This window comes from Aulostomus chinensis, chromosome 1 (genome assembly GCF_037954235.1).
Source record: "Aulostomus chinensis isolate RoL2024-O1b breed Wild chromosome 1, RoL_Achi_v1.0, whole genome shotgun sequence".
Lineage (NCBI taxonomy): Eukaryota > Metazoa > Chordata > Actinopteri > Syngnathiformes > Aulostomidae > Aulostomus > Aulostomus chinensis.
The window spans coordinates 62076005-62102701 of NC_141320.1; the positions used below are offsets into that span (position 1 = coordinate 62076005).

At 41.7% G+C, this 26697-nt stretch overlaps 2 protein-coding genes across 5 annotated transcripts in view; one reads left to right on the forward strand and one right to left on the reverse strand.

Moving 5' to 3' along the window:
• LOC147272631 (gamma-aminobutyric acid receptor subunit alpha-5-like) overlaps positions 1-26697 on the forward strand; it is an 81093-nt gene that overhangs the window by 22288 nt on the left and 32108 nt on the right. The window lies entirely within an intron of this gene.
• The window catches only part of LOC147272632 (gamma-aminobutyric acid receptor subunit beta-3-like), a 61620-nt gene that overhangs the window by 9983 nt on the left and 24940 nt on the right, over positions 1-26697 (reverse strand). For all 3 annotated transcript variants that reach the window (XM_086198628.1, XM_086198619.1, XM_086198637.1), the window contains 4 exons: positions 14627-14847; positions 12474-12556; positions 10569-10706; positions 4190-4342 (listed from right to left, as the gene is read on the reverse strand). In XM_086198628.1, coding sequence (XP_086054754.1) covers positions 4190-4342; positions 10569-10706; positions 12474-12556; positions 14627-14847 — 595 coding nt within the window. The remainder of the gene's footprint in view (positions 1-4189; positions 4343-10568; positions 10707-12473; positions 12557-14626; positions 14848-26697) is intronic.

Consider the following 26697-nt stretch of genomic DNA (forward strand, 5'->3'; position numbering starts at 1 on the left):
TTGGCTCACGATTGGATGGAGCGATTTCTGTTCTTTTTTTTCCTGCTTAACGACAGTCTTGTTCTTTATAGGTGTTCTCTCAGCAGTGCCATTACTCTTTGTCCCTCTATTCCTCTCTCTCTCTTTCCCTCCCTCGCTCCCAGTTTGGACAATTTAATCAAGAGGCTGTGCGCCCATGGGCCTCCCCTCCTTTTTCATCACACTGTTACAGTCTCAGGGGAGGAATATAGTTTTATAGGGCTTCTCTCACTCTGTCTTTTTCTGTCTCTTTCAACCCCTCTCTCTCTGTCTTGTCTCATTGTGTTACCCCTCCCGTGCGCTCTTCCCTCATATCTCTCCCTCTTCATTTGTCCTTTATCACTTCTTTTAGCCCCAGATCTCACCATCATTTAAGGGTGGTTTCCCTCTTGGCTGCACCCTTCTTTCTGTCCCCTCCCCCCAGTTTTTTTCCTCTTGTGCTGTGTCCCTGAGTCTCTCTTCTACCTTAACAGCCGGAACAAAGGCACACAGCAATCAAATATCCTCTAATCACGAGCCAATGGGCCATTAGCAACACGGTTATAAAAAGGGAAAGGTATCATGTAGGATGCATAAAATGACAATGAATGTTAAGTGCGTGAATAGATACAGGGGTGGTAAATCATATTGTGTCAAATCTTTCAAAAGAACTTGATTTAAAGGTTGCATGTGATGTCTTCAACAATCGTGAAGTCAAATGTCTAACATTACACTAAAAGCACTCCTGCACCAATTGCAACTAATGCCCACAACCGTAACTGCTCATGTAACCTGATTACTAGAAAGGGGTTCCAATCAGATGAAGGTGCTAGCAGGTCATTTGGAACTTTACAATCCTTCAAAATTGCTCAGGAAAATGAGATTCTCCTTCAAACAATTAAATTGCTTGACTGCTGCCTCCTTGGATTGATTTCTCCGTGATCGTTACGCTGCTCTTACCGGCAGGTACACACACACACACACACACACACACACACACTCTTCTACCATCACCTGCTGAAAGCCAATAATGATCCATCAGTAGTTGAGCTCCGGTTGCCTCTCAGCTTAGGAGAGGCACACCGGATATTGCAGTTAGCAAGACTTCACACATCCTCAACACACACACTCTCACAATCAGGACAGGATATTGTATGCATGCCCAAATGAAAGAGAGGTAGATAAATGCATGTGGATGTTGAACAAATGAAAGTTCTCCGCATGTGTTCCGTTGCTAATAGGCTGCGTGTGGAGATGGATGTGATGGATCAAAGCATGTCAATCAATTGGAAGGGGCAAATTCAACTCTTGACCCGCCATAACTTCCCTCTGGACCTCTTGCGACTGAAACACACTGGAGAGGAGACACAGGCATTGGTTCCGTGTTTTTTTTTTTCAGCCTGCCAGGCAGTACAAGCAGAGCTGTTTCTATGGAGATTCAGTCATTTTTATATGCCTGGAGGACAACATTGTTGTGTGATGAGGAGAGAAAGATTTGCCTACTTTGAAAAGAGAGATGTGATGAGCGGGATCAGGGCATCTGCTCAGATTGATAGCAATGATTAACTACAGCAACCTCATGCGTCCTGTGTTTTACATGTTACTATAAGTGAAATACGTATGTGGCATCAAATATAACTCACACAGATGCAAGACTCGCAGGTGAATGGACACGTCAATTTATTTGACAATGCAAATCAAAAACGTGGCTTGTTAAATGGGATTTGGATTTGCAGTCTTTTCCTTGTATAAAAATGCTGAATATCTTGGATACTCCAATTTGCCTTAATTTTACTTGATATCTTAGACACCAAATAACTCAAAAAATGCAAGAGAGTGAGCAGAATAATTGTTAGCAGCAGCTGTACAAGGCAGCTTTCAAATGACCAGAACCAACTGACACACAGCGAATCTGGGGCTCTTAGGGGGCCGGTGCCCTCTTGGGCAATTTGCCTGCTTCAGCCTTGTCACTTCTGACAGTCAAACTCTCAAAGGAAATCTGTTCATGCAAAGTGGCCAGCTCTGATTTTTCATCAGACACTGCAGGAAGAGAATGTGACAACTGGGTTGTAAAGGTGGCGTTTCCACATTCATGTTTCAACTATTCCTGCTCTTACTATTTGGTGGAATCTGGTGTGAGAGAAAGGGTTGCCATATGCGGGGGCTTTGCTGCTTGAATGACTGGATTGTTGCCAATTCAGAGTCTTTTTTTGCCTATGCATAACTACTCCGACTGAGATTTTTGTTGTAATTCCTTATTTTTTTTCACCTTTCCTGAGACACATAGTTATGGAAATTGCTTATGTAGTATCTGAGGGGGAAGTGTGGGGATTGTTCAGCAGACCTTGTGTTGACCTCTGCAGATGGCATCTCCCGACCGGCCATCCAGGCCAGCGGGTCCAGATCCTCCCAGGAAGCAGATGCCTGGGAGCAGAACAGGGTCTGAGCTAGGCTGGCTGATAACCTTGTGGATGAGGTGGGATTCAGCAACGGAAGGCCGGATGCTGTTGTCAGGTTCTTTGTGACTCCATCACACTCCCTGGCCAACAGGGAACTGGACACCCTCGGTGTGAGGGCAGGTGGAGAGTTGTGGATATAGGGGGCCGGATATCCACCATACTCGATGCCCAGAGAACTCACCAGTGTTCGTGTTTCAATTCCTCTGGATGCAAATGTAAAAAACCCACTTGGTTGCATGTCATTACATCACATCTTGTTGGAATCGAGACGAAATGGCATCATGGGTCTTAGATGATGCAGAACATGACAGGAAGGTGCTACAGCAGGTGATTAAAACCGCCCAGAACATCATCAGAACCATCTACCAAGTGTCAGTGTAATGGGATAGATAAGGTACTACACAGAGGCCAAAGGATACTGAAAGATAACACCCACAGCCGGTTCATCCCGCTGCCATCTGGACAGCAGGTGGAGACGAGCACCAGACTACAGAGCAGCATTCCCTGAGACTCCTTAGCTTGTCCTCTGCAAGCCAAATAGTTTTTAATATATCTAAAAGATACTTCGATGTAACATGAAAAGCTTCCATGCAGTAGGGAAATACTACACATTGATTGGAGGTCCCAGTCGTGAATGGTTTTAAAAACCCTATCATTTACAAGCTAATGTAGCTTCAGCTATACACACTCAGGCTACTACTGTCGTGTTAAATCTGGAACCTAATTTAGCTCACATTTCAGTTTTGGAGAGGCTTAAACAAACAAACAAAAAAATTTCAGTTTGTGGAGAAATCAAATGCCCGACCCATTGTGCCAAGTTGGTAAGGCAGTTTTGCTAATTGCCAATTTATGGATAGTTCAAACCAATATGCTCTGGAGAAATTCATTAAGAATTTGGTACCATTCACTGTTTGGTGCTGTACCTCCTCCTCAATAACAGAAATATGATATCTGCTGTAACAAACAAGCCCAACATTTTCAGTTCCTCCTGGGTTTGCTGCTCATGTTGGTTCTCAGGTTTTTGAATTGGCTTCACTTTGCTGCAGCTTGAAGAAGGATTTTATGTTTGACCTTTCATGTGACAAGTATTGCTTAGCGCTTTGTCTGCATCAAATTTCGATGGTGTAACCAAACTTGAGACCTATTTCTGTGACGTCACATGGTCTCCATCGCTTTGTCTAGTTTGGTTCTCTTGAAATTTGGCACTCAATTTTTTTTTTTTTTGTAACGTCATGACATTGATGTGTAAGATGTACTTTCCTGATTCTTCAGGTGTCCTCTGATTCAACATGACACAAAGACAAAACTTAGCTGCAGCCTCTTGCTAGAAACACAATGACAACACACCAGTGACCTGCTGTGGCACCTACACACTCTCCTCAGTAACAAGCCAAATTATGCGTATCAGAGATCCTGCAGGCCTCTCTGTGACAACAACAAAAGCTATGACCTCGCTGGTCCGAGTCAAGGTGGTGTATTCATGGTTTTGCCTTACGGACTGACAAAAATACAAACACTAAAAGTATTGCATTGCATTTTTTCTCGCATTTTTCTGGCAGGTTCTTCTCCATTTGGTCAGTTTTTTCCCAGCCATCCCCTCAAGCGACCACTAATCCCATGATAGTTTGAGAAGTTCAGTTGTGAAAACACATTGCTTTGGGGGAAATCCATCAGGAGGGAGGCGGCTTGAATTGCTTCCCAATCTGAGGGAGCAAAATAACAGCGCTTCTTACCGAGAGCCACTCTGGCTGCCGACGCATCATAGTTTATCCAGAAGGAGACCCAGGAGAGGATGGTAATCAGGATCGATGGCATGTATGTCTGCAGGATGAAGTAGCCGATGTTCCTCTTTAGCTTAAAGCTCAGTGAGAGTCGAGGGTAGGCACCTGAGGGAAGACGAGACAGTTCAGATCGATTGATTTGGATGTTTTCAAGGTGGAAAAAAAAATCAGGTTCAAATAATAACTTAAAAACTGACAGTTTTCGTCATAATATTCCTTAGAACAAGCAGGGTTGTGGTTTTGTCTCCATGACAAGGGTTGGATTTATTGCCATGGTAACAAGTAGCCCCTTCACCAGCCTAAGCAGACACCAACTATCTCACTCAAAAACACACAGAAATGTAGCTCTGTTTGGTGATGATGTGACACAATATTCAGGACGGTGCTAAAAAATTTCAATTCATCTGTTTTCCACATCTCATCCACCTGCATTATTCATGGCGACTCTGGGAACAAGAATAAAAGCGTTTCAAATGCATGCAGCAACACCTCTGATGCTGCAGAAGTCAGGAATTTAAAATGTTCCTCATGAGAGAGCACTTTTCCATGTGGTATATTTGAGAGTGCCTGATTTCTCCTTTTATCTCATAGCATACGTCTCTTTATAAATCGAATCTATGCCTCCTTGCTCCTGCTATTCTTAGCCTATTTTTCCATTTTTATTGGAGGAGAAGTTGGGGCTATTACAGAGAATATTCCAATCCGTGGGTTTCAGCCAAAGCTACTTGTGGCGAGCGTAGGTCCAATCAGTTGGAGAGAGTGTCACACCAGCTCATTGAAATGCACCGTCTGCTGTGTGTTAGATTGCAATAAAAATCCCACCATGTTAATTTAAAGCTGGGCAGTTGTGTTCATTGAATGACATTACCTGCTCCTGCTGCGACTGACTCTCATAACTGACAGCAAAGGCTCTGCATGGATGCTGTTTATAACCTGAGCTGAATATATATATATATATATATATATATATATATATATATATATATATATATATAAATTTACACTTGACACGAGGGATTGTTTCCTTTTATCATTTCATCAGCCGTTTAATACACTTCATAAATATTTCAAAAAATAGAAGTCTTCTCAAATATTTAACTCAATACCATATCTGACATTAAAGTGGCCATGTTTGAAAATGGTTGTTTAAAAATTGCAGGAACAATTAATAATTAAACATATTCACTGATTCAAGTTCCTCACAGATTGATCTACTAATCTGTCCCTCTAATTAGGGCTATATATATATATATATATATACACACACACACACACACACACACACACGTCAAGTATACTTCAAAATCGGTGCTGAAAACACATATTCATCAGAAATGATTTCTGAAATGTTCGGTGAATAAAAAAAACTATTTCCATTACCACATCGCTTGGATGATTTAACGTGTGACTTCCCATCCCAAAATAGACATTGTGACTTATCAATGAATGATAAATACAGAGCTTCTGAGAACTGTGATATTCACCCCCCCCCCCCCATTTACCAGCCCTAGCTCATTAAATCTAAGTAGGAGTGCACACAACTCTAAAATTCACAGATAATATTGTAGTCAGTTATGTTTGTTACTATTGAAGCTGCCCGTTTCTGTTTGTTTGTACCAGAAAGTAGGTGTGGAAAAGCAATTTTTGGAGCTCAGGGCTCGGTATCATGGTTGTTTTTAAGACACACAGAAAGCTGCACTGTTGCCTGTGGAAACTGAACCACACAAAGATTTGGCCTCCCTCATGCAGCCATCTCCGCGCTGGGTGTGACTTGCTTCATGAATGTATGCATCGTTATAAATCACTAGGTTCGTATTGATCACCAGAGCAGTAATGATTGCATCTGCATCTGGCTCTGATTTTTATATTTGCAGTCATAAATTCCAATCTGCCAGCATGCATAAATATAAAATACAGCCTGTGTGTTTTACACTTCCTGCAGCAGCTGTGTGGGTTTGTAAGAGTAATGGGATGTTATGGTGGCATTCAAAGGAAGTAAAAGAAAACAAAAATTCGAGGGCACTCACTTTGCTCCACAAAGGTGAACTCAGCTAAACTCAAATGTGAAATATTGCAATTTTTCACAAAGTTAAAAAGATTTTTAGATGCTGCACTCCTCCACAAAGTTTGGTGAAATTCGGCCACACAGTTGCGTAATCCAACCAAGGTAAGAAGAAACAAGCAGCTCAGAGAAAGAATCCTCTCTTTCTTCTCCAGAAAAAAGATGTTAAATATGACGACGAGTGACTTGATATAGCTAACTTTTAGTTTAGCTGGTATTTTCATTAATGGTGAACCTGCTCCTATAATGCTCGTCTCTCGTGTCTTTCAAATGAATTAAGTGATCAATTTAGTTGATCTGAGTAATTACAGAACTCCTTAATATGCTCACACCCATTAATTTATCACCTAGCATGGATTTGGGAAAGTGGGGTACAACGTACTCTTAATTGATGGCTGTAGAAGATTAATATCATGAATATTATTACAGTATTAAACAGAGCAAAGCAGCAAATATTCATATTGAAGAAAAGCTGTTTTTGTTTGCCACAGTAGATTTTCTCCAGATGGCAACACATGTTATATCGCTGGTTACGCACATTAGCCAACGTCCTATGTTTGGTTGGCGTTACGGCAGCAAACCCGACACATCTTCTTCACAGTGTGAACATGGAAACAGACTGTCACGGCTCTTAAAATAACTCATTCACTCCTTTTTCCTAACACATCCTCAATGGCAGCTCCCCCAGACTCACCCCAGCATCTCCACAGTAACAGATGCTAAATAAAATGGGGGTTGTGTGTGTGTGTGTGTGTGTGTGTGTGTGTGTGTGTGTGTGTGTTAGGGTCGATGTGTGGGTGTAGAACTGTACCGATTGTAACTGCTACAACAAACAACATCCGTGAGTGGGAGGAACAGCATGGATGAGGGCGAAGGAGACCAAAAAAAAAAGACGCATGGAAGGGATGTAGGGATGAATTAAAAGTTGAGTTGATGATGGCGCCACATGAACAGCATCTGAGGGAAGCAGAACCTCCACTGTCGCTCATTTTGGTCTCCGGTCTCCTCAAGTCTGATTTTTCCGAGACACAGTTGTCAGAGGTCATCACCCATTTTGCTACAGCGCTGTCTCAAACAACAGCTGGTGATGGCATCTCTCTTCTCAAACAAAGGGATTATGATGTATAAACAATGGTGAAGCCAAATAGAATTCGGTATAATTTGATATAAAATGACTGCTAACAGTCATGTGGTGCAAACCTGTCCATCCTGCAGAGAAGTTCTCACAATATATACATTTGTACTTATAATAATTACTACAAAAGCCAGAGGGGAGCTTTCCCCCCAAAAAATGTGTAAAAGAAGGCAGCATTATGTTCATGAATTGATATGTAAATTCCGACAATGAGTTTGTACAGTGTTCAAGTCAATTTCAACAGAAGTAGCCGTCTACCTTTTAGATGGGATTGAAAGGCTCTAAAATGACATATATATTTTGACCAGAAGTGGATGTCTTCATATTTCGTCTCGAGAAGAAACAGCTGTGAAAATGTCTTCTAACTGAATTTCCAGTGAGAATAGCTTTACAAAGCAGTGGATCATCCATTAATCAGCAACAGAAACCAGCTACACGGCAGCACAAGTTCGCCAAACGGCTCAAACAAAACCCCCTTTTCAATTCAGTTTTCCACTCTGTGGCTCTTCACTTGCTTTAGTAATCAATAGCCTGGCTCTCAGGGTTCCTGTCTCTTTAGGTGTTAGGTGTGTTGTCTCCTCGTCTCTTCCTGGTTTCTTTTTCAGCTCTGCCCTTGTGTTGGTACTTCCGGGCGACGACTGGTTCCCCTGCGCCTTTTTGATTCCTGGCCCTGCCTTCATGTCGTTAACCTGTGTTTCCATATACTTATACTTTGATACATTAATAAGTCAGCAATTTTTACAGTGTTACTCCACTGCTGCTGTCAGAGCCCCTTTACCACTGGCCAAAAAAACACTAACCTCTGGATTTTTCATTGGAGATGGTACAACCAGCATCGACGTGCATGCCAAACCTATGTGGATGCAATAATTTGTTGGCTGCTTCAAATCATGCACCTACATACAACGGGCTCTCCTACAAAAAAGATAATCCTAGGAGGCAATAAAACCTCACCAGCTTGGACAAGTTTCGTCATCTTTCTGAACATCATTCACAGCTGAGTTCTAAAAACAGGCGAGAGCAAAAGATTTAAAACCATAACCGCCAAAATCCTGTCACTGCCCTTCACGCTGCGCTCTACTTGTACTGTTTGTTTTTCCCTGTGTCTGGTACATTTGTGATTTCAAATGTGACCCATCAGACTCGCAATATGCTTTTTAGGGGATGTACCTGGGTTTAAAAAAGCCTGCACGTATGAGGGTATTGCAGTGAATAAAAAGGGGGCAAAGGTGTCATCAGAAAATTAACAATTCCTCCCCTTGTGCAAAAAGAAGTGAAAAAGCAAAACAAAACAGGGTTGAACCAGTTAACAAAGCATTTTATGTTCTCTAAAATCCAGTAACTTGGATTATTCCAGGGCTGTTAGTGTCAAATGACTGCCAAAACAAATGCAGACACACAAACAGGCAGTGTTTGCCTGTGTGCTTAGAGGAGAATAATTGATGTTGCAGGGCCTTATTCCCCATGAATATGTGATGCCCTGAATCCCAGGCTGTTTTTCTGTCAGAGAGCAGGGTAATTGGAATCCAACCACACCTCTTACACCATAGATGAGAAGACAGATAGAGACAAAAAACAGAAGAAAAGCAGAGAAGGCAGGACAGAGAGAGAGAGAGAGAGAAAGATGGGGGGGGGGGGGGAGCGCGAAAAGCTGGCTGCTGTCACATGTACTGCAGGCAACCTGGTCATTAGCCAGCCTAGCAGGGAACCTTTAGATGTGCTTCACACGTCCTGCCACGAGCACGGCAGCAGACCGCTGGACTTTGGTTGCTGCCACCCACTGGGGACACACTTTGCCTCTTGCAAACAAGTGCACTCTGGTGTGTTGGCTGCGCCACATTCACACATAACAAGGCAAGAGATACACATGTAGCAAGGAGTGATGGGAAATGTGCAACATTGTGAGCGCAGTGATAAAGACAGAGAAAAGGAGGGCGAGAGGAGAGAGTAGAGATGGGAGGGTGCGACAGAAATATTACCCCGCAAACAAAAGAATGAATTACTGCTCATCTCCTTTAACGGAGTAGGTGTGGCTGTTTATCATACATTTTTCTAGGAAACCATTTCAATTTCCTCGCTATGACTGCGAAAACGGCTGCAAAACGCGTATCCACTTACGTTAACACTGGCATCTGGTTAATAAACCGCAGCAAATGTACCTTTTGGACCTGGCTTTCAGTTCAGTTTTATTTAGTTTATTTTTATTCACGTGTTGAATTGTACAATTTAGCCTGTTTTGTTCCAGTTGTATTGATTGTTTCATTTGTGTGTGTGTGTGTGTGTGTGTGTGTGTTGCACTGTATTTGTATGAACATTGCGAAACAAATAATAAATATACTATATTACAAATAATACTATGCCATAAATCTCTGACCAATTTAAGACTTCAGAGTGTAGTTAGCAACACAAACTAACATGGAACACGATGCTGCGAATATTTGTCACGTGACTCAACAAATTGCCTCCAAGTGTCACCCCGCCTCTAAATGAATAGCCTGGAGAAATGAAGAGAATAGCCATTGTGAACCTATAAATAACCCGTGACTGATGTGTTTCACAACACCAGTTAACGACGGTGCCAACATCCTCAGATTTATGCACCCGTGTTTCACGTTTGATCGATAACTATTCATTAGGAATGTTGAAACTGTCACACTAAGAGCTTATCATATTTTTGGTTTATTGTGAAAGTAAATTAAGCTGCTTCCTGAATGCGTTTCCTATTCAAATTCCAATAATATGTTACACTTAATATCAAACTTCTGCTGTCACACTGATTGATTGTATCGATTGACTGAATGGACTGGGCTCTTCTCCTATATTTTGTTAATGTAGGATCATTAATCCCACCTCTCAGGGTCAAGAACTGTCCCCACCGACTCCATTTGCTCTGTACAGCATTTACAGCATGTTTGGGATCAGTGCTGTTTGGTTCAGCCACTGCTGCTTGAGGGTTGCTTCAAAGGCGCCACACTTCTCTTCATCCTGATTAGTTGTGCCGACCAACACAACCTTGGCCCAGAGGATTGGGCTTTGGCACAGATTTCTTTACTATCCACATTTATGAAAGAATCAGCTTAAAAAAAACAAAAACAGACCCGTGCTTCATGTGGACAACGCGGTGCATCATTTACCTGTGGAAAAGACTACATTTCTGGAAACCAACTTGTAATCGACAATGGAGAACTGAGGCAACTCGATCCTTGTCACCCCCGTTACAGCCGACTCGCCACCTTTCCAGTAGAACTCAATGTCGTCTGTGGTGTAGCCATCTGCACAAGAAGAGACACACACGCACACACATAGAGCAAGGTGTAACCATCTGTCTAACCATCACTGGAGACCAAGATATGCAGTGTTGCTGATGATCCAACTGGGCTGTCATTTGGCAAGACAAAAAAAAAAACATGTTTGAAGTAGTTCCCATGAACCAGACGCTGCTTTAGAAGAAGTCAGTCAGTTAATAGGTTCACTTGAGTTCACAAAAATGTCAAAAAGTGATATTAGGATATCACTCCTAATTAGAGGAGCGCTCCGTTATATAAAAACGAAACTTGAAGCTAAGTCTTATAAAGTTAAAGCTGCTCTGATTAATAATTTATATAAACAAAGGCTCAAGTCATTAAATAGAATGTGTAAGTGACAAATCCAGTCCAGAACTGACTCTGCAGCTTCTCACAGGAATATAGACTATCTTAGCTTCTCTTGGATAAATATTTGGATAATTTTTTTTATGAAGGCTTTGCACTGTGTATATCCATATCATATACCTTTCAAACCGACCTCATTAGCGGCCAGTTAGATCCAGTGAAAAAGCTGTCACACTCGAAACCCGCTGTGTGCTCCTAGTTTAGCATCAAACAACAGCAACATAAAGGCAGCAGCTAGCACATATTAGCACAGTTAGCCCTTCCTGAGACACATATTTAAGAAACATTGTATTTTATTTAAGAGCTATAATGCTAACCTTATGACTTCTCTGCTGGGTTTGTAAATAGAAAACTGTATGCTAAGTAGTTTGCCATATCAAATGCAAAATTAGCATTTGAACAAAGCTAGAACGTTAATCCTGTGCCATGCTCTGCTGTCAATAGAAAACTATGTGCTAATCATCTTGTAAAGTTGATGTTTTGCACAAGATTATAGCCTATCATCTTTCAAAGACAACTTGGTAAACTTGGCAGCACATAATTCTGTTTACATTTCCAGCTGTGTCTGTGCAAGGTTAGCATTCCAGCAAAACACAGCTAAAATGCTAACCTTATGCTGTTTTTGTCACATGCATATAATTTAGGTTAACAAGTTTGCCTCAGATGCAAGATCAGCATTTGTAGCAATGTAGCCATGTCAAAAGCAACACTGGAATGCCAATCATGTCTCATTGCTCTCCTGGATCTGTAAATCTGTCAACTAATCTGCTAATCTGGCAAATTCTAATATACTGTAGCTTTTGCACAGTTCTCTATTGACACATAGAACAGTGCAAGGTTAGCATTTTAGCAAAAGAAGGCTATAATGTTAATCTTACTTAAAGGTTCACATTAGAACAACAGAAGGCTAGAATGCTAACCTAGCAACATCTCTGCTTGATGTGTAGAAACTGTACGCTAACAAGTTCCTCAGATTACTTTTTCGAGATGAAAAGTAACTCTTGTGTTCACAGCATGTTTCTCTACTGGCACCTAGTGGTCAACAATATTATATTGCTTTCGCGCTGCTCTATCAAGTTGATGTTACAACCAGAAAAAGAATCACTGATCTTTCAGGAATGTACAGGTGACATAACGTAAGCAAATAAAAGGGTCCTTAATAAGAACGTGTATAGTGTGTAGTTGATATAGTAACTGTATAAGGAGAAGCCTGCTCTTCTACAGAGTAAAAACACAAACTCATAAGATAAATGAACCCACACTGATATTGTTTCTCTCAAACTGTCATATTTCAGTGTTTTGGGTTTGGGGGGGGGGGGGGGGGGGTTGGAGTCAATGCGTCGAGCTGAATGTTGGCCCGCCAAACAACATCAGGTCTGTTTTACTCACAGCTCTCGATCTCCAGAGTACAGTTCTGCTCATCCAGGGGATACCTCCTGAGATCCATCATGCACGCTGCTGTCGTAGTTATCCTGCAAAGAGACGACCCAGATGGAGGAGGAGAGGACAAGATAGACAGGAAATGAGGATGTGAGGAATGGGCGGATAGTTTTTCAGTTATATTGCAATTGTTAAAAAAAAAATGCAAGGAAGTATAATTATGTAACAAGGGAGCAAAATAAAGAAATAATACTTAAGGGACTTTATTCTACCATCTTTAAGGAAAAATAAGTCGTCATTTGTCTTTCCGCCGTCACATCACTGATCTTAAAATAAAATAATGGCATCACTTCTGAGGTAAAATGCTGACTTACTGTCTACATAATGATCCAGTAAATCCCAGACAGACAAGCAGCTACTATCCATCCAGCGGTGAAGTAAAAAATAGCCAAAATAACAATCACATTAAGGCAAAACAGCCTGGCAGAGTTTGGTGCCTGCTCACCTCAAGTGGGTCACAAGGAGGTATCACTTTGTTTAGAAGATGTACGAGCTGAAGCGGCTGAAGATCTGACGGTTAAAATAAGCAGCAAAGTGAAATGCAAATTGGGAAAGATTTCGGCTAAGTCTGGCCTGATTAAAAGCCGACTGCTTGGCAGTTAGCCACTGCATGTCTTCATTCAGTTAAGACCCAGATGAGGCTATGGAAACCCATTATGTGATGGTATTACACAGCTAAAATACCATTAGGTCTGCAGGAATGAGCCATTCAGCGAGTGCTTTTTACACATGGAGCGTCTTCCTTGGATTACCAATATCTGATTAGCTATACACTTGGAAGCCTCGCTTTAGTTTTTAGTCTCTTCATCAAAACACCCTGAGACTTGCAACGGTAAAGCTGAAACCACACCTGGTGCTGGAGAAAGCACTTAACCTTCTCTGAAAGCAAAAATACCTCAAAATCTCTGGCATTCTAAGGTTTACATAAAGTTCAAAAATGATGAACGTACTGCATAAAGCATTCATATACTACATATTTCACCTCATCCAACAATTGAGAAATTATTTTAAGTTGTTTAATAAAACCATGTTGGACTTTATGCCACCATGTTTGTGTTACACTGTTACTTTTGGTGAGGTCATCAGTTACCACCCTGCCATCACAGGTTCACTCTGACCCAAAGTGAGAAAATTTAGCTTGCATATTTTTTTGTGCCCACCTGGCATTTTTTATTAATTTAGACACAATCAGCGTCACCTTGCCGTTATTTGGAAAATGAATTCAAAATGCAGCGGTGTCTTTTGAAAGCCTACCACTGATTGGTCCTCTTGAGCCAGCGAGCAGCCTTACAAGCAGTTCAAACAGCTTGTGCTGCGGCTAAACCAGGCTCCATTATGGTTGGACTAAAACTAGCAAACATAGCAGGTCTTTTTCTTTTATAGCATGATAAGAATCTGTATGCAGCATGTTACTCAACACTACCTGACATACATTTATGTAACAGCTCATATCACTAACACCACGTCACACATCTCCCTCTCCCTTTGATCTCTTGAAAGCATTGAGCGGTCTGTAAGTAGCCCACGAGGCTAAGTGCTATGAACTCCACTTGTATAATCAAGCATGGCTGTATGACTGCAAAGTATGAACACTGACAGATACAAACAAACACATAAGAATGCACACACACACACACACACACACATTTCCCTTTGCACTCTAATAATTCAAAGCATGCATCCATATTCATAGGTCACACAAAGTCTTCTGAACCTGCCTGTCGAAAAGATCAAGAGAAATTCAAAACAAGGGCTTTATGAAGCAAATATCAAACAACAGCTGCGAGCGTACCATTGCAGTGAGGCACGTCCTAACCTCTTCCTAGTTCAATTTCTGCACTTCTTTTCCTTAAAAAATCAAACGCCGAGGTGCCCTTGAGCATAATCCTCTGGTTGTGCAGTGTCCAGCAGCAGCCAAATTCTTTGATTGGGAAACTGCGTTGCTGTGATAGGGCTTGAATAATAGACTTGACACTGGGATAATCATTTTTAACCCTGCGATTCACTTAGTTGCCCTGTGGGGGTTGGTCTTTTGCATGGTGCAGAAATGTAGCACGAGCAAGACGAACAAGGACAGAGATGCCGAGCGTGGCGGAACTTACCTGAGGCCGTAGAGAACGGTCCCGTCTGGATGCAAGCGGATCATGCGGTTTTTGACGGTGACTCCGTGAACGAAAGACTTCTTGTCATTGAGAAAATAGGTGTCAGGTACCCAGAGCTGGTCGGCGACCCTGTTATCCAGGGTCAAGTTGAGAGGGATTCCAACGTAGGCTAGACGCTTGTCTCTCCAGTACTGTTGGAAGTACATGGTCAACGTGTAGTCCTACAAAGACATTGAGAAAGTAGACCATTAGATTCAACAGTTGGGTCCAAATTAGATCCAGATTCACTTGAAATATTTGCTCTGCTCATTTGCCAGTGTTATACTAACATTTATGTGACATGACTTAGCTTCCTACAACAAGCTGCAGCCACATTACCTTTGCCCTCTTCTGAGAAATACAGTAACAGATACAGTTATGTGTCATTGCACAACATCGTGTGGGCAGGCTGACTCATGTAGCTTTAGCAGAATATTTCATAGACATTTTCACCTAACATATCAACAGTTTTCTCTCCTTTTAGTAGTGTATTCCCAGTGTAGGCACAGTGATTCACAAAGGCTTAGAGTTTAATAACATCCAAATGCTTTTTAAACACATGTTGGCTTACATTTAATTCAAATAAGGTGATTTATGAGCATTAAACGGCATTATTTCCCTTTTAAAAATGGTTGTTGTATTCAAAGTATTGTTATTTTGTCTCCATTGAGGACAAAAATGGAAATATGTGCGCTTTAAGGAACCCTTTTATTGTGCTATCCTCTGAGGTCGAACCAGATTTGTTAGTCAAATAGGTATTTTCCATTTCACAAGAAATCAAAAAGATTGAATCTCAAAGGTTCAGCTGTCGTATCCAACAGCAATGGAGTTCTTTTAGCCTTATGTTTTTACAATGGCAGTTACAGGCTCATTCTGAAAGGTTTGGACTGGTAGATGATAAGTTATTTGCCCTGTCGCGTTTCTCCTCTTCTCATGTTTATTGAAGGTTCTAAAGACCTTGTGTTCTGAGCTATGAGGAAGGATTTTTTTTCTCATTAGCCACCAACGATTCTTAGCCACACTACCAGCATAGCTCTAGGGATGGCAGTGTGTATCCGTCAATGCTGGAAAACAAATTAAATTCCTCTCATGCTTTGTTGTACCTTGTTTAAGAGCTAATTTATACATTTTAACATGCTAACTAACTGGCTAAACCAAAACAGTTTCCAGAGAAACATGATGGCTATGGCTCATAAAAGGAGTGACAGACATGCTTGCTGGTTGTCAAACAGGTCAAAATAACTTTTTTTTTTTTTAAAGTCACTCATGAAATGTAAAAATACATCATTCATTCATTTCTTTGTATCTTCATTAGTTTTTTTGCCGTATATGCTATTGCTAACTTCTTAATTCACTGCAAGCTGGCTGAAGCTGGCTAGCTAACAAAGGCTAAAAGTTTAATGAAATAAACGCTGAAGTAGCTTCACTTTGAGATTATTTCACATAGTTTACAAACCCAAAATGAACAGTCCCTAGTAAACCGCTTTTATGATGGTATGTGTTGTATTTAGCCTTTATTCTGGTGGAATTGGACTGAACAGCAGTCACAGCGAGAGTGCTGACAGCCTCCCTCCTTCCCTACACGTCCCATAACCCAGTTACCTAAGCTAACGTTCTCTCCGTCTGTCTGCACCAACTCTTTCTCTATCTCTCCCAGGGCATTGCCATCATCTCCCCCCCTGCCCGCTGTGGCATTGAAATGCAACCAGCCCGCACCAAGCTGGCACTGGCAACGGAACTGTTGGTGCTGCAGTTTTCATGCTCACACAAAACAAAGACCAAAAAGGACTCTGCAAAAAGCATGTCCCCCCCACCCCCCACCCATATCCCCCCCCCCAAAAATATTCAAGTGTGCTACAGCTGTTACATAACTGCAGCTATTTGTCTTTTTTGCACATCCCTCATGCACAGCACTGTTAAATGCTTACAAAACACTTGCATTTTCATGAGACGCAAAAATAGAATGAAATAAAATTATGCAAGGCTCATAACACATTCATCTGTAAGTCTGATCCTGTAATTACTCCGCTAATACTTCATTGTCAGTGGAGCAGGTTTGGTTAACACGCAGCGATATGAACAGGGATGATCTTAGTCAGCACAGGATACAGATTGGTCACACAGCATGAGAGGGAAAGCACACTGGCACCGAGCCATGAATGTATATAGTGGTGGAACCATGGTTTGTTTGGTAGTCTGCAGCCCCCAAACCATCAGCCAGTCTGAGGTGGGAATCATTTTGTGGCAGTATCCGTCATCACAATTCATTCAAATTTTCTTTAACCCTCTTAATCGCAGTAATACTATATTGGGTTCATCATAACCTGGAGCTCATTTCCAATTCTGCCAAAATAAACCGTTTTGATGAATCAGATACAGTAAAACACTATTCCAAGATTTACTCAGTCACACACCTCGGGTTCCTTACAAATTTGGCTGCAATGCTGCAAAAGCACTGTACTCTACTGTAAATAGTTGAAAACAGCTTGTTTGTAGGGATATAAAACACGTAAAGAGTTCATTATAACAGTAGTTCAGTCGTGCTGAAATTTATTCTTCCCAAAACATCCAACATTTATGGGCATGTGTATATATAAATAAATTTTTTTCTAGAGAATTTTTTTCTAATATTAGCAAGTATCGAAGTAATGGGGAAACATTTATTTTTCTTTTTTATTATTTACTGTAACTCTTCCCAAACTTAAGATAGGAAAATCTTCTGCAACCTTATTTTAATTTCTGTACTAAGATGAAGTACTTTATTATAATAGTATTGTTTTTTAATTACAGGAAAATTCAATGCATATGTGAGGAAACACACATGTAAACTAGCTGGGACTACTTTCTCTTAATCTGTGAGACATAACGGTTCTGGTGTATTCATATGTATTTCTCAGCTTGAGTGGCTCCAGAACTTCCTTTGACTAACCTGATAGTCTATCAGGGACTGCACCAGGGTGCTCCTGGAAGTGATTCCAGGGCTCCTTGACATCCAGGGCGATACGTGTTATCAGTCACGGTCCTATTAAAGGAGCCATTCTGGTTTGATCTCAGTATACGCTGGAAATTAAATTTGCTGTATAAATACGGAGTATAGACTCTCCTCCATTACCACTGGAACGTTCCCCTTCATCGATCCTGACACGACTGATGTGTCTTTCACACTACCTTGCCTTGACACCCCCCCTCTGAAGTATGCATTTGCCTCTCGCTCCAGAGTATCAGCAGGTGGGCAGCCCAGCGAGCGAGCCTTGTAACATATATATAATTTAAATGAACCATGTAGCTGTATAAACACGCGGCCCAGGAATCCTCATCAATCTTGCATTCAGAAAAAGAATCAGAAATGAGGCTCAGCTTTGCTCTACCTTCTCAACCTGGAACTTTTTCTGATTGTGAATTACTTTCTGCAGAGATAACCAGCACAAACGTTCGCTGGCTCATCTCAGCTATTTAATTAACCCAGCTGGATTATCACTTGTGTGAGAGTCCAGATTTTGGCTGGGATTTGACCCCTAGATTCCACTGAATCTCCTGCTCTGCAGCTGTGATACATCCTGCTGTGCTGCTAAAGAAGTGTGTGTGTCACATGGTGAGTGCTGTTGTTTATCAACAGCTTGCTCATCATCATCATACACTGCAGCACAATAATACAGAGGCGGGATTGCACTATAAACTAAGGGTGGGTGGGGTGGGGGGGATCATTACATCTGACATGCATCAAAGCAGCTCTGCTCAACAGAAACATGAAAAATAAATGACCACAGCTCTGATAGTTTTCTCCAGCTTAACTTGCCATTTTTGTGCAGGAGAGAGAAAAGGCAATGATACGATATGTAATCACCACGTACTCCATATGAACTCCCGTTCACTAAAGCAATTTGAGTCACTTCAGTGTAATTTCGGAGCATTCCCTCGGGATGTCCCTGAGGCGGTATATCACCGCAGTGCGGGGGAATCCCTCAGCGAGTTCCAACCCACCCACCCCTTCTGCTGCTATAGAATGGTAAAAATAGCACTGTCCCTTATTGAGAGCAAACAACAGGGAGGTGATTGAATCGGGCTTTTTCCTCCAAATGTCAGTATTGGCCTTCAATATATAGGATAATTTCCTCACTGTCTCATATCTTATGATATATTGCCTCATAACAGGGAATGGGACACAACCGTTTTCTCATGCGAACAAACAGTGACAAATAGGCTTGTCCTGGTTCATTAACAAGGCTACACAACTGACATTTTCCTGGGTGCCCGGTCTTTTATAACTTGATGGATTCAATTAAGTAACCTGCTACTATGGATGTGAGTGGTAGTATTGTTGGGTCGGTTCCAAAGACAAAGAACAAACAATGGATGCTTGAAACAATGCCAAAGTATATATTATATATAAGGAAGCAGCAGCTTTGCATGAGGCAGTTTGTGGGCTGCATATTTCTTCCTTGGGGGGAGCACAACAGAACATTAGTTTCACAGTTTCAGTATGACTGTGTTACTCAAAGTGCATTCATACACATTTATTATTAACAGTGTTTAAGAGAGGGAAACTATCAGCAGATATTTAAAATTGCTAAAGTGATGATTGTTTTAGGAAAACAGACCTGGTTGCTGTATTGGAAATGCTTCGGGTTTGTTAAAATGTTGTAAATATGAACTGAAGTGCACAAGAGAGCACATGCCTGAGCCAAAACTCAAAGTTTCAACATGTTTAATAGATCTACCCTGAATGGAACTGGTTCATTCTTGGCCCGTGCTGCACCTCCCCACCAAGTTTGGTGAAAATCCGCCTCATAGTTTTTACATAGTCCTGCAAAGAAGCCTCACAATGAGCCTAATCGCAAGTAGAACTGTCCCTAAACAATTCATGAATCTAAAAAAATCTGAAGTTTTAATATGTAGTGAAATATGAATAAAGACACATTTTTAAACACTGATATTCTATTCTGTTTCTGTTTACTGAGAAATTCAATGTTTTTGTGGCAGAGCCCCCCCCCCCTTTTTTTTTATCATCGGCAGCTCAGTTACTGCTGGGTAAAAGTTTTCTGACTCCTGACAGCTGCCGCAGGGTCTTTCTGGAAGCTGCTCTCAGGAGAAGCATCCTCTGTCATAACACCTGACACATCATGCTCACATTCTCCCTCCTCGTACCGACTGCTTTTGAAAGACGTCTTGTCCAACAACTCTCTGTATTAACATTTTACAGTCCCCCCACCCCGCCCTCTCCCCCTTCCCACAAGCGGAGCAGAACAGGTGGACTTCTTGTGTTTTTTGGGAGGCAGGAAACATATGATCTTCAATCACTTTACACACAGCAGGCTCAGTTCCTCTAGACCGTTTTCAATCACCCAGCTTTTTGCTGCAGGGGTCTTTAGTCTCCTCTTCAACCTCATTTATCTGCCGTATCCATTACAGCAAGTACAATCAGACCATTGACTGATGGCCTTTTCTCTCAACACCCATCATAAATCCACTTCATAGTTTACCTGCTCCTATTTATTTGCCACAACATAACACTTGCTTGAGTGGTGGAGGGGAAGGAAATGAGGCCGGCGCCTGTCAATTTTCGATTCCCCAGGCTGATACATGCAGTGTCTTAAAGGTGTATGCCACTCAGAGCAAACATGAGGAGCAAGGGGAGGCAGCCTTCCAATCATGAGTCCTTTCGGTGCGTTGACACTGCAAACCTTGCTCTGCTTATTCTAACTGGTAGCGATCATCACTTCATCCTGCAGCACGCTCTCTCCTGAGGCCAATTACATTCCATCAGTCTGGAAGCCGGATGTTGGATAAAAGAAATGCGGGTATATTAAGCCACACTCGGAGCGCGGAGAAGGGAGATGCTCCTTTTGCATCGCTCGGAGACCTATATAAGATAATTAGGGTGACATAGTTAGTGCATTGGCAACATCTGATTCCAAGATGGTTTTATGCAGGAGAATATGCAGTATATTAGTGTGACGCCATGCATAGAATATTTATCACAATTTTGGCTTTCTACAATTAAAGAAATGCTATCGACTGCAATGTTAACCTTTTGAAAATGCTTCGCTTAGTGAAAACCTTGCTGCCTACTTACCTAAGTGCTTCCTGAATAAAGGAGCAGCCAGCAAGGGGGGCGTCAAGATGTTTGGGCTAGTCCCCCAAATTGATCACGATATCTTCTTTCAATGTGTTTTACACAAAAGACAAAATTCTAAAAGAATATCAAGTTTCCTCACTATCCCTGAGTAATTGTGATCTTCATCAAATCCCCATGATGATTTTTGGCCATCATGGTGGAGCTGAATGGGGGAAGTACATGGGTGTTACCTTGGTGACTGTACACATAATCACTCGGAAATCCAGGACGGAGAATTGAAAACCACTAGTTTGTGTTCTAGTTGTAACTGGTGCTCTGCTATCATCTGCAAAACAAACAAACCAGGCAGCAGGAACATTTGGAGAAAGCGAGGGATCTTTTCACCTCTCCATAATGACAGATTTTTGTTTTCTCTTCGACACCCACACACAGCCGTGGGTGTATGGATGACTGGTCTGTTCAGCCTGTTCCTGCAACTATATCTTCAGTGACCATTTCCCTGTGTGAGAAGCTTTACCTTCATTGTGCTGTAATTTAATTTCCCCCAAATTAGAATGACTCTCAGGCGGCACAGATAATGGGCTGAAAGGCCTTGATAGCTCTTATTGAAAATCATGCCCATTTCTGCATTTTAATGACAGCACACCTACACACAGCGCCCTTTTTGGCACTTAGAGTTTCTTAATAATAGAGTTTCCAAACATAATACAATGCAGACTTTCATTGCCACCTCTAAACATAAAAACCTCTCTGATCAGGTCTGCAAAAGACTAATAAGTGACACATTCGGGCGCTCTGTTTTTAAACCAGCTCTGGCACAGACACACACACATCTATTTCGCCTCTCTGATCTTGTCCTAGTATGTCTTTCTCTTCAGCAGATGCCCCAGGCTCACCACAAACAAACCTCTGAGGTAATTAGCGTGCCTTTCTCAGACGCTTTAGCATCTGCTGGTTCAGGAGCTAACCCTGCGCAGAGGTGTTGGGAGCCGCACCAACCGACTTGGTCGACCTGCCCTGCCAGGTGGATTCTCTGATGAAGCAGATGCTTCAGTTCATGGAGAGTGGTGGTGTGTGTCAGGAGAATGCAGTGTGAGACAGCAAACATTAAACACTTTAGAGTTACTCAATAGTAATAGCTATTATCATGGGACTGTCCATAAATTACTGGGGTCAAGATCGAGAGTGAAGATACCTGCCTTTAACTGCAACCACCCAACTAAAAATATAACATGGACATGGTCCAACTCATCTTTTGATTATTATCAGGGGTGGCAAGATGCTAATGTGTTAACTTTGCCCATGACAGAGCAATTCTACAACAGACGACTGCAGGACGATTCTTGTTTGATGCATCACAATATTGCGTGACTGGAGAAAAAGTACACCATGAATGAGGCTACACTCAATTTGACAACTGAAAATGCGAGTTGCACAGTCTCAGCTTTGTATGCATCACATCATTCCAATGTGAAATAGCCATAAACTGGCAAAGTGCCTTGGCTTGGGCTATTAAACAACAGTAAAATGTATCTGCAGTAGCCCTACCTTCATCAGTAGCAAAAGCAAAATGATTCATTAAATGTCAAAAGTTTCTTATTCATTTAGATAAATGCAAAGTGCCATGAAAGCACCAAAAAAAAAAGTTCTTTTGTTGCACAAATAAACCACTTCCTGGTCCATAAGCAGCCGATCTTATCCCTTGTCAAAGGGACGTACAAGGGACAAACAAGTGGTGAAACTTTTATCTGGGTCTTTATGAAATATTTCTCATTAGCATTTTTCAGTTATTACTGATACCAACTGAAATTCAATGTTTTGTCATCAAAGATTTCTCAGTAATATTGCCCAGGCCTAAAAAAGCCACAATACTGGAGTTGTTTGTTAACAGATGTAGCATTCACTAACTTTGTTGTTCTGGTGGTTGCATTTACATGTAAAAAAAATAATGAGTGTTGTTCATTTGTGAAGATATCATGATGACCTAAACTTTTGTTTACTTCAGAGCGTATTTTCAACAATACTCCAAAATCATTTTGGTCAAGTGAACCTATGGTGATGCCAACTTCCTTTCTACAAAAATACATCATCCTGACCTCACATTCTAGAATCTTCCACACAGATAATTAACATTCCAGCCAGCCTCTCTTTGGCAATCAAGAGATAATGATACTGTATTAGCCCCGCCCCCTTCCCCTTGTTCTTTCTGCTCAGTTGCTAATAGAAGTCATTTGTTATTTCCTCCCCTCCACCTTAACCCCACATTCAATGCCGCGGCTTCGCCTTGTCTACTGATTTATCTGCAGCACTGTTAACCTCATGCTCCTTGACTTCACCTTAAATCTGACTCAACACCCCCAGAAAGACTCTTACCTAACAGGACCACCAGCCTCTCCAACCGAGCTCGTACGCATCACTGACATCTTTTATTTACACTCCTGCACTAATTGCAGTATCTCTCTTATCCTCGTTGTATAAAAGAGTGTCACATGAAGCCCGAATTTTGGCAGCATTGTTTTCCTCCTTCATCTGCCAAATTTGTGTTCCTTGTGAAACACGCTGAGTGGGATCAAGGCTTCATTTCAGCACAGCAAGCACTACTTGTTTCAACAAAACCCTTAACTTTTAAAGTAGCTGTGCCCGTGAGGCGTTCTACTCGGCTGGTGAAGTGGGCTCAGTCGCTAAAATTGTATTGAAATGAATGCAGGATGGCGCATGTAACAACTTGAAATGGTCTTCTTTACAAAAGAGGCGCTCCACTGCTCGCTGGATAAAGCATGGCACTGTCACTGCCGGGACGAAAACACTCATTATCCATTTCCCCCTGGCAAACTCCCTCTGCTAAAGCCAGTGTTGTAGCTCGGGGTTGGATGAAAAGCATCCAGCAAATGTCAAACACTGGTGCAAAAAACAACAAGCAGCTTGATCAGTCTTGTTTTGACTTCAATGCTGGAATGCAGCCCGTTAATTGTCCGCCGACAGTAGCGAGCACAGATGCATATGTGTAGTCCCTCGGTACTGTGGTGGCAATGAGAGAGAGAGCTAATTAATCATCAGTTTACATGTGATCTTGCTTGATCAGCTGCCTTCCTGTGCTCTCCAGAGAATCACCTTCCTCGCTCGCTGGTTCATGTTGCAAGCTGAAGTCTTGGCTCACGAGATTTTAGTGTAACGGCACCATTAAATCAAGAGGGTTTACACTATTATTACAAATATGAGTAGCCTTTACTTTTCCACTGGGGTTCCTGAAAATGATGGACTTTTATGATAATGTGGCATCACTTTTGTGATATCATCAACCACATTAAATATTGCCGTTGTGAAGCCAAGCTATGCCATGCAGCAATTAGGGCTGCAACTAACGAAGAAGAACACAAGAAAGTTGGGTACAATGAAAAATACATCTTTTCGTGAACATTCATGAATTTAAAAGACGTTGGTCAGGCACAGTCTGGCATAACGCTCGAGCTCTCTTTTATAGTGAAAATACGCTGATAAAATGTAGTGTGTGTCATAAAAACCGTCTTGGCTTGAATCTCAGCGAGGCGAGTCAGACACCGTTTCGTTCAACTGCCCGACGCGCTTTCTCTTTAAATGTTGCTGCATCACCGAGGTGCTGCCATGACACCAAGGTCTGCTTTGCAAACCTTGACCAGTAGTCTTTTTATTCGCCGTATCCAGGCTAAAATGCTCCCAAACTTTAGAAGTTTTGGTACGCGTACCTGATGTTGACGCCGCCATTTCTGTATGTTACCGCTCAGAGACAGAGACGCTACTGCGCATGAGCGACTCTCGGCAGAGATTATAATCAAGTGAGATGCCCCGATCTGTTGGAAAAACGCGTCTGGCGACAATAATTGACAATAGAAATAGTCTACAATGAATTCCATTGTCGACTATTTCTATCATCGATTTTTGTCGACAACGTTGACTAATCGTTGCAGCCCTAGTAGCATTACAATCCACTGATACGATATGGAATTCCCACTGAGTTAGCATCACCATGGGAACCCGGACCAAAAGCCAATGAGATTTTTATACTTTTGGATTGCTGTTGAAAATAAACTGTGGCAAACAAGTTTAGGAGATTGTAATGTTTCTGTTTTGCAAGATAATCTGAAATGAACACCATAGTTTATAATACTTAAAACCTTACATGCGATCATTAGAAAGATGAAGCTAACGTTATGCTACAACTGAACTGTACCACAGATGTGTGACTTGAATATCACTTCAACTGGGCGTCTCGCTTCTTCTGTTTCTGCTGTTTTTTTGTCTGACCACATACAACCTCTGGTTTCCCTTGTTAGCAACTGCTGTTGAGACACACCAGCACTTACCACAATATGATAATAAAACGTGAACAGGCAGTTGAAATACAGCACTATCTCAGGTATTTAACTTGGAGACTAGGATGTTAAACAATGCAACGTCACGTCTGTTTTAGTTCACATTCCAACACCCTCAGCTGAAACTGGGGTCTAGATGTCATCATTAAAGATGTTTAGCATGTACAATAGATTACCCTGGAGGACGGATGTATGTGTGTGAGAATGCACGCGTTCATTTACCATCAGATGCAATGAACCTGAAGCAAATCACTTATTAGCGCCTGCTAATTTCTTTTGCTGATGTGTGCTTTCCCCTCATAAACACAACTGAATACATAATCGCTCTAAAAATGCCATTGCAAGTGTCATTTTTATCACACTGCATTTATCAATGCATGTAGCCTTGATCCAATTACACTATTTATATTTGTTATGTTCAGTTTTGTCATAGGAGAGCTAATTTCAACACTATATTGTTGAATAGTCTTATACATTATATCTATAAAAGGCTAAAATCGGCCGACTGTCCAACAGATATCCATCGGGCTTTATTTAGAATCACATTTAAAAAAAACCAAATCCTTAAAGTTAAGAGCGAGAACAGGTTTCAGTTTCTCCCCTTCCAAGAAGTCGTCACATGAAGGGTTCGAAATTATCTTTTTAGCTCACCAGCTAAAAGCCTGTTTGATGAAGAATTCTATATTTAGAACAAAACTCGGAGCCTGAAACAGTCTCAGGCTCCTACGGTTTTGTTTAGATGTGATTGTGACAGACATTTTATTACATGACTATTTTTGATCCAAACATTTGTTCTCTGAGGTTTGGATGCTCAAACCAAAAAAACTGCCCCCCTTTGGTGGTTCTTGATGGGTTTTCATGCACTGGTCATTCCTAAGGTTGTCGGGCAGGAGAGAGTCAAAAGCAGGAATCACCCGATGAAGTAATCATTGAGTCATTACTGTAGTATTGATCACTGCCATCCCACACACACAAACATCCCACCAGATACATGATGATTGTTTTCTAATACTCTGCATAAATTAACCCCTTTTCCTCCTAAGTAGTCAATACAGCTCAGCCTCCACATGTGCAGTGACTTTCTGATGGGTTGATAGTGTACACACATCTGGAGATGTAAACTACCGCTGCATGCCTGACCTGAATTTGACTCCTCATGACTGCAGCAGCCGTGATCTCAAATATGAGGCTTTACAGTGGCCCCGCAATCACCTGAGCAGATGCGTTTGATTTGCAAAAAGACAAGGAAAAAAAGAAGGAGATGCAGCCAGTGGCTCATTTCAATCTGGGTCATTGTCTGCTGATATTTTAAGAATACAAAAAAAAAGAAGAAGAAGAAAAAGAGCCTGAAGTGATTTGTCTGCGTGTGGATGCACGTGTCAACACAAGACAAGCAAGCAGCATATTAGCAAATCCAATCAGAGTTCCCTGATAGCTGTCAGCTCAGTGGGCCTCCTGGGACGCCGCTCCTGTTAACTCTGGCTTCAGAGGTTAACAAGCAGAGCAAAGTGAGCGCCACCTCTGGCTGTTGATAGCGAGGCTTAATACCTTTTAAATCACTTGGACTTAATTCTTGCACTTGCAAGGAACCTGTAAGACTCTTTCCA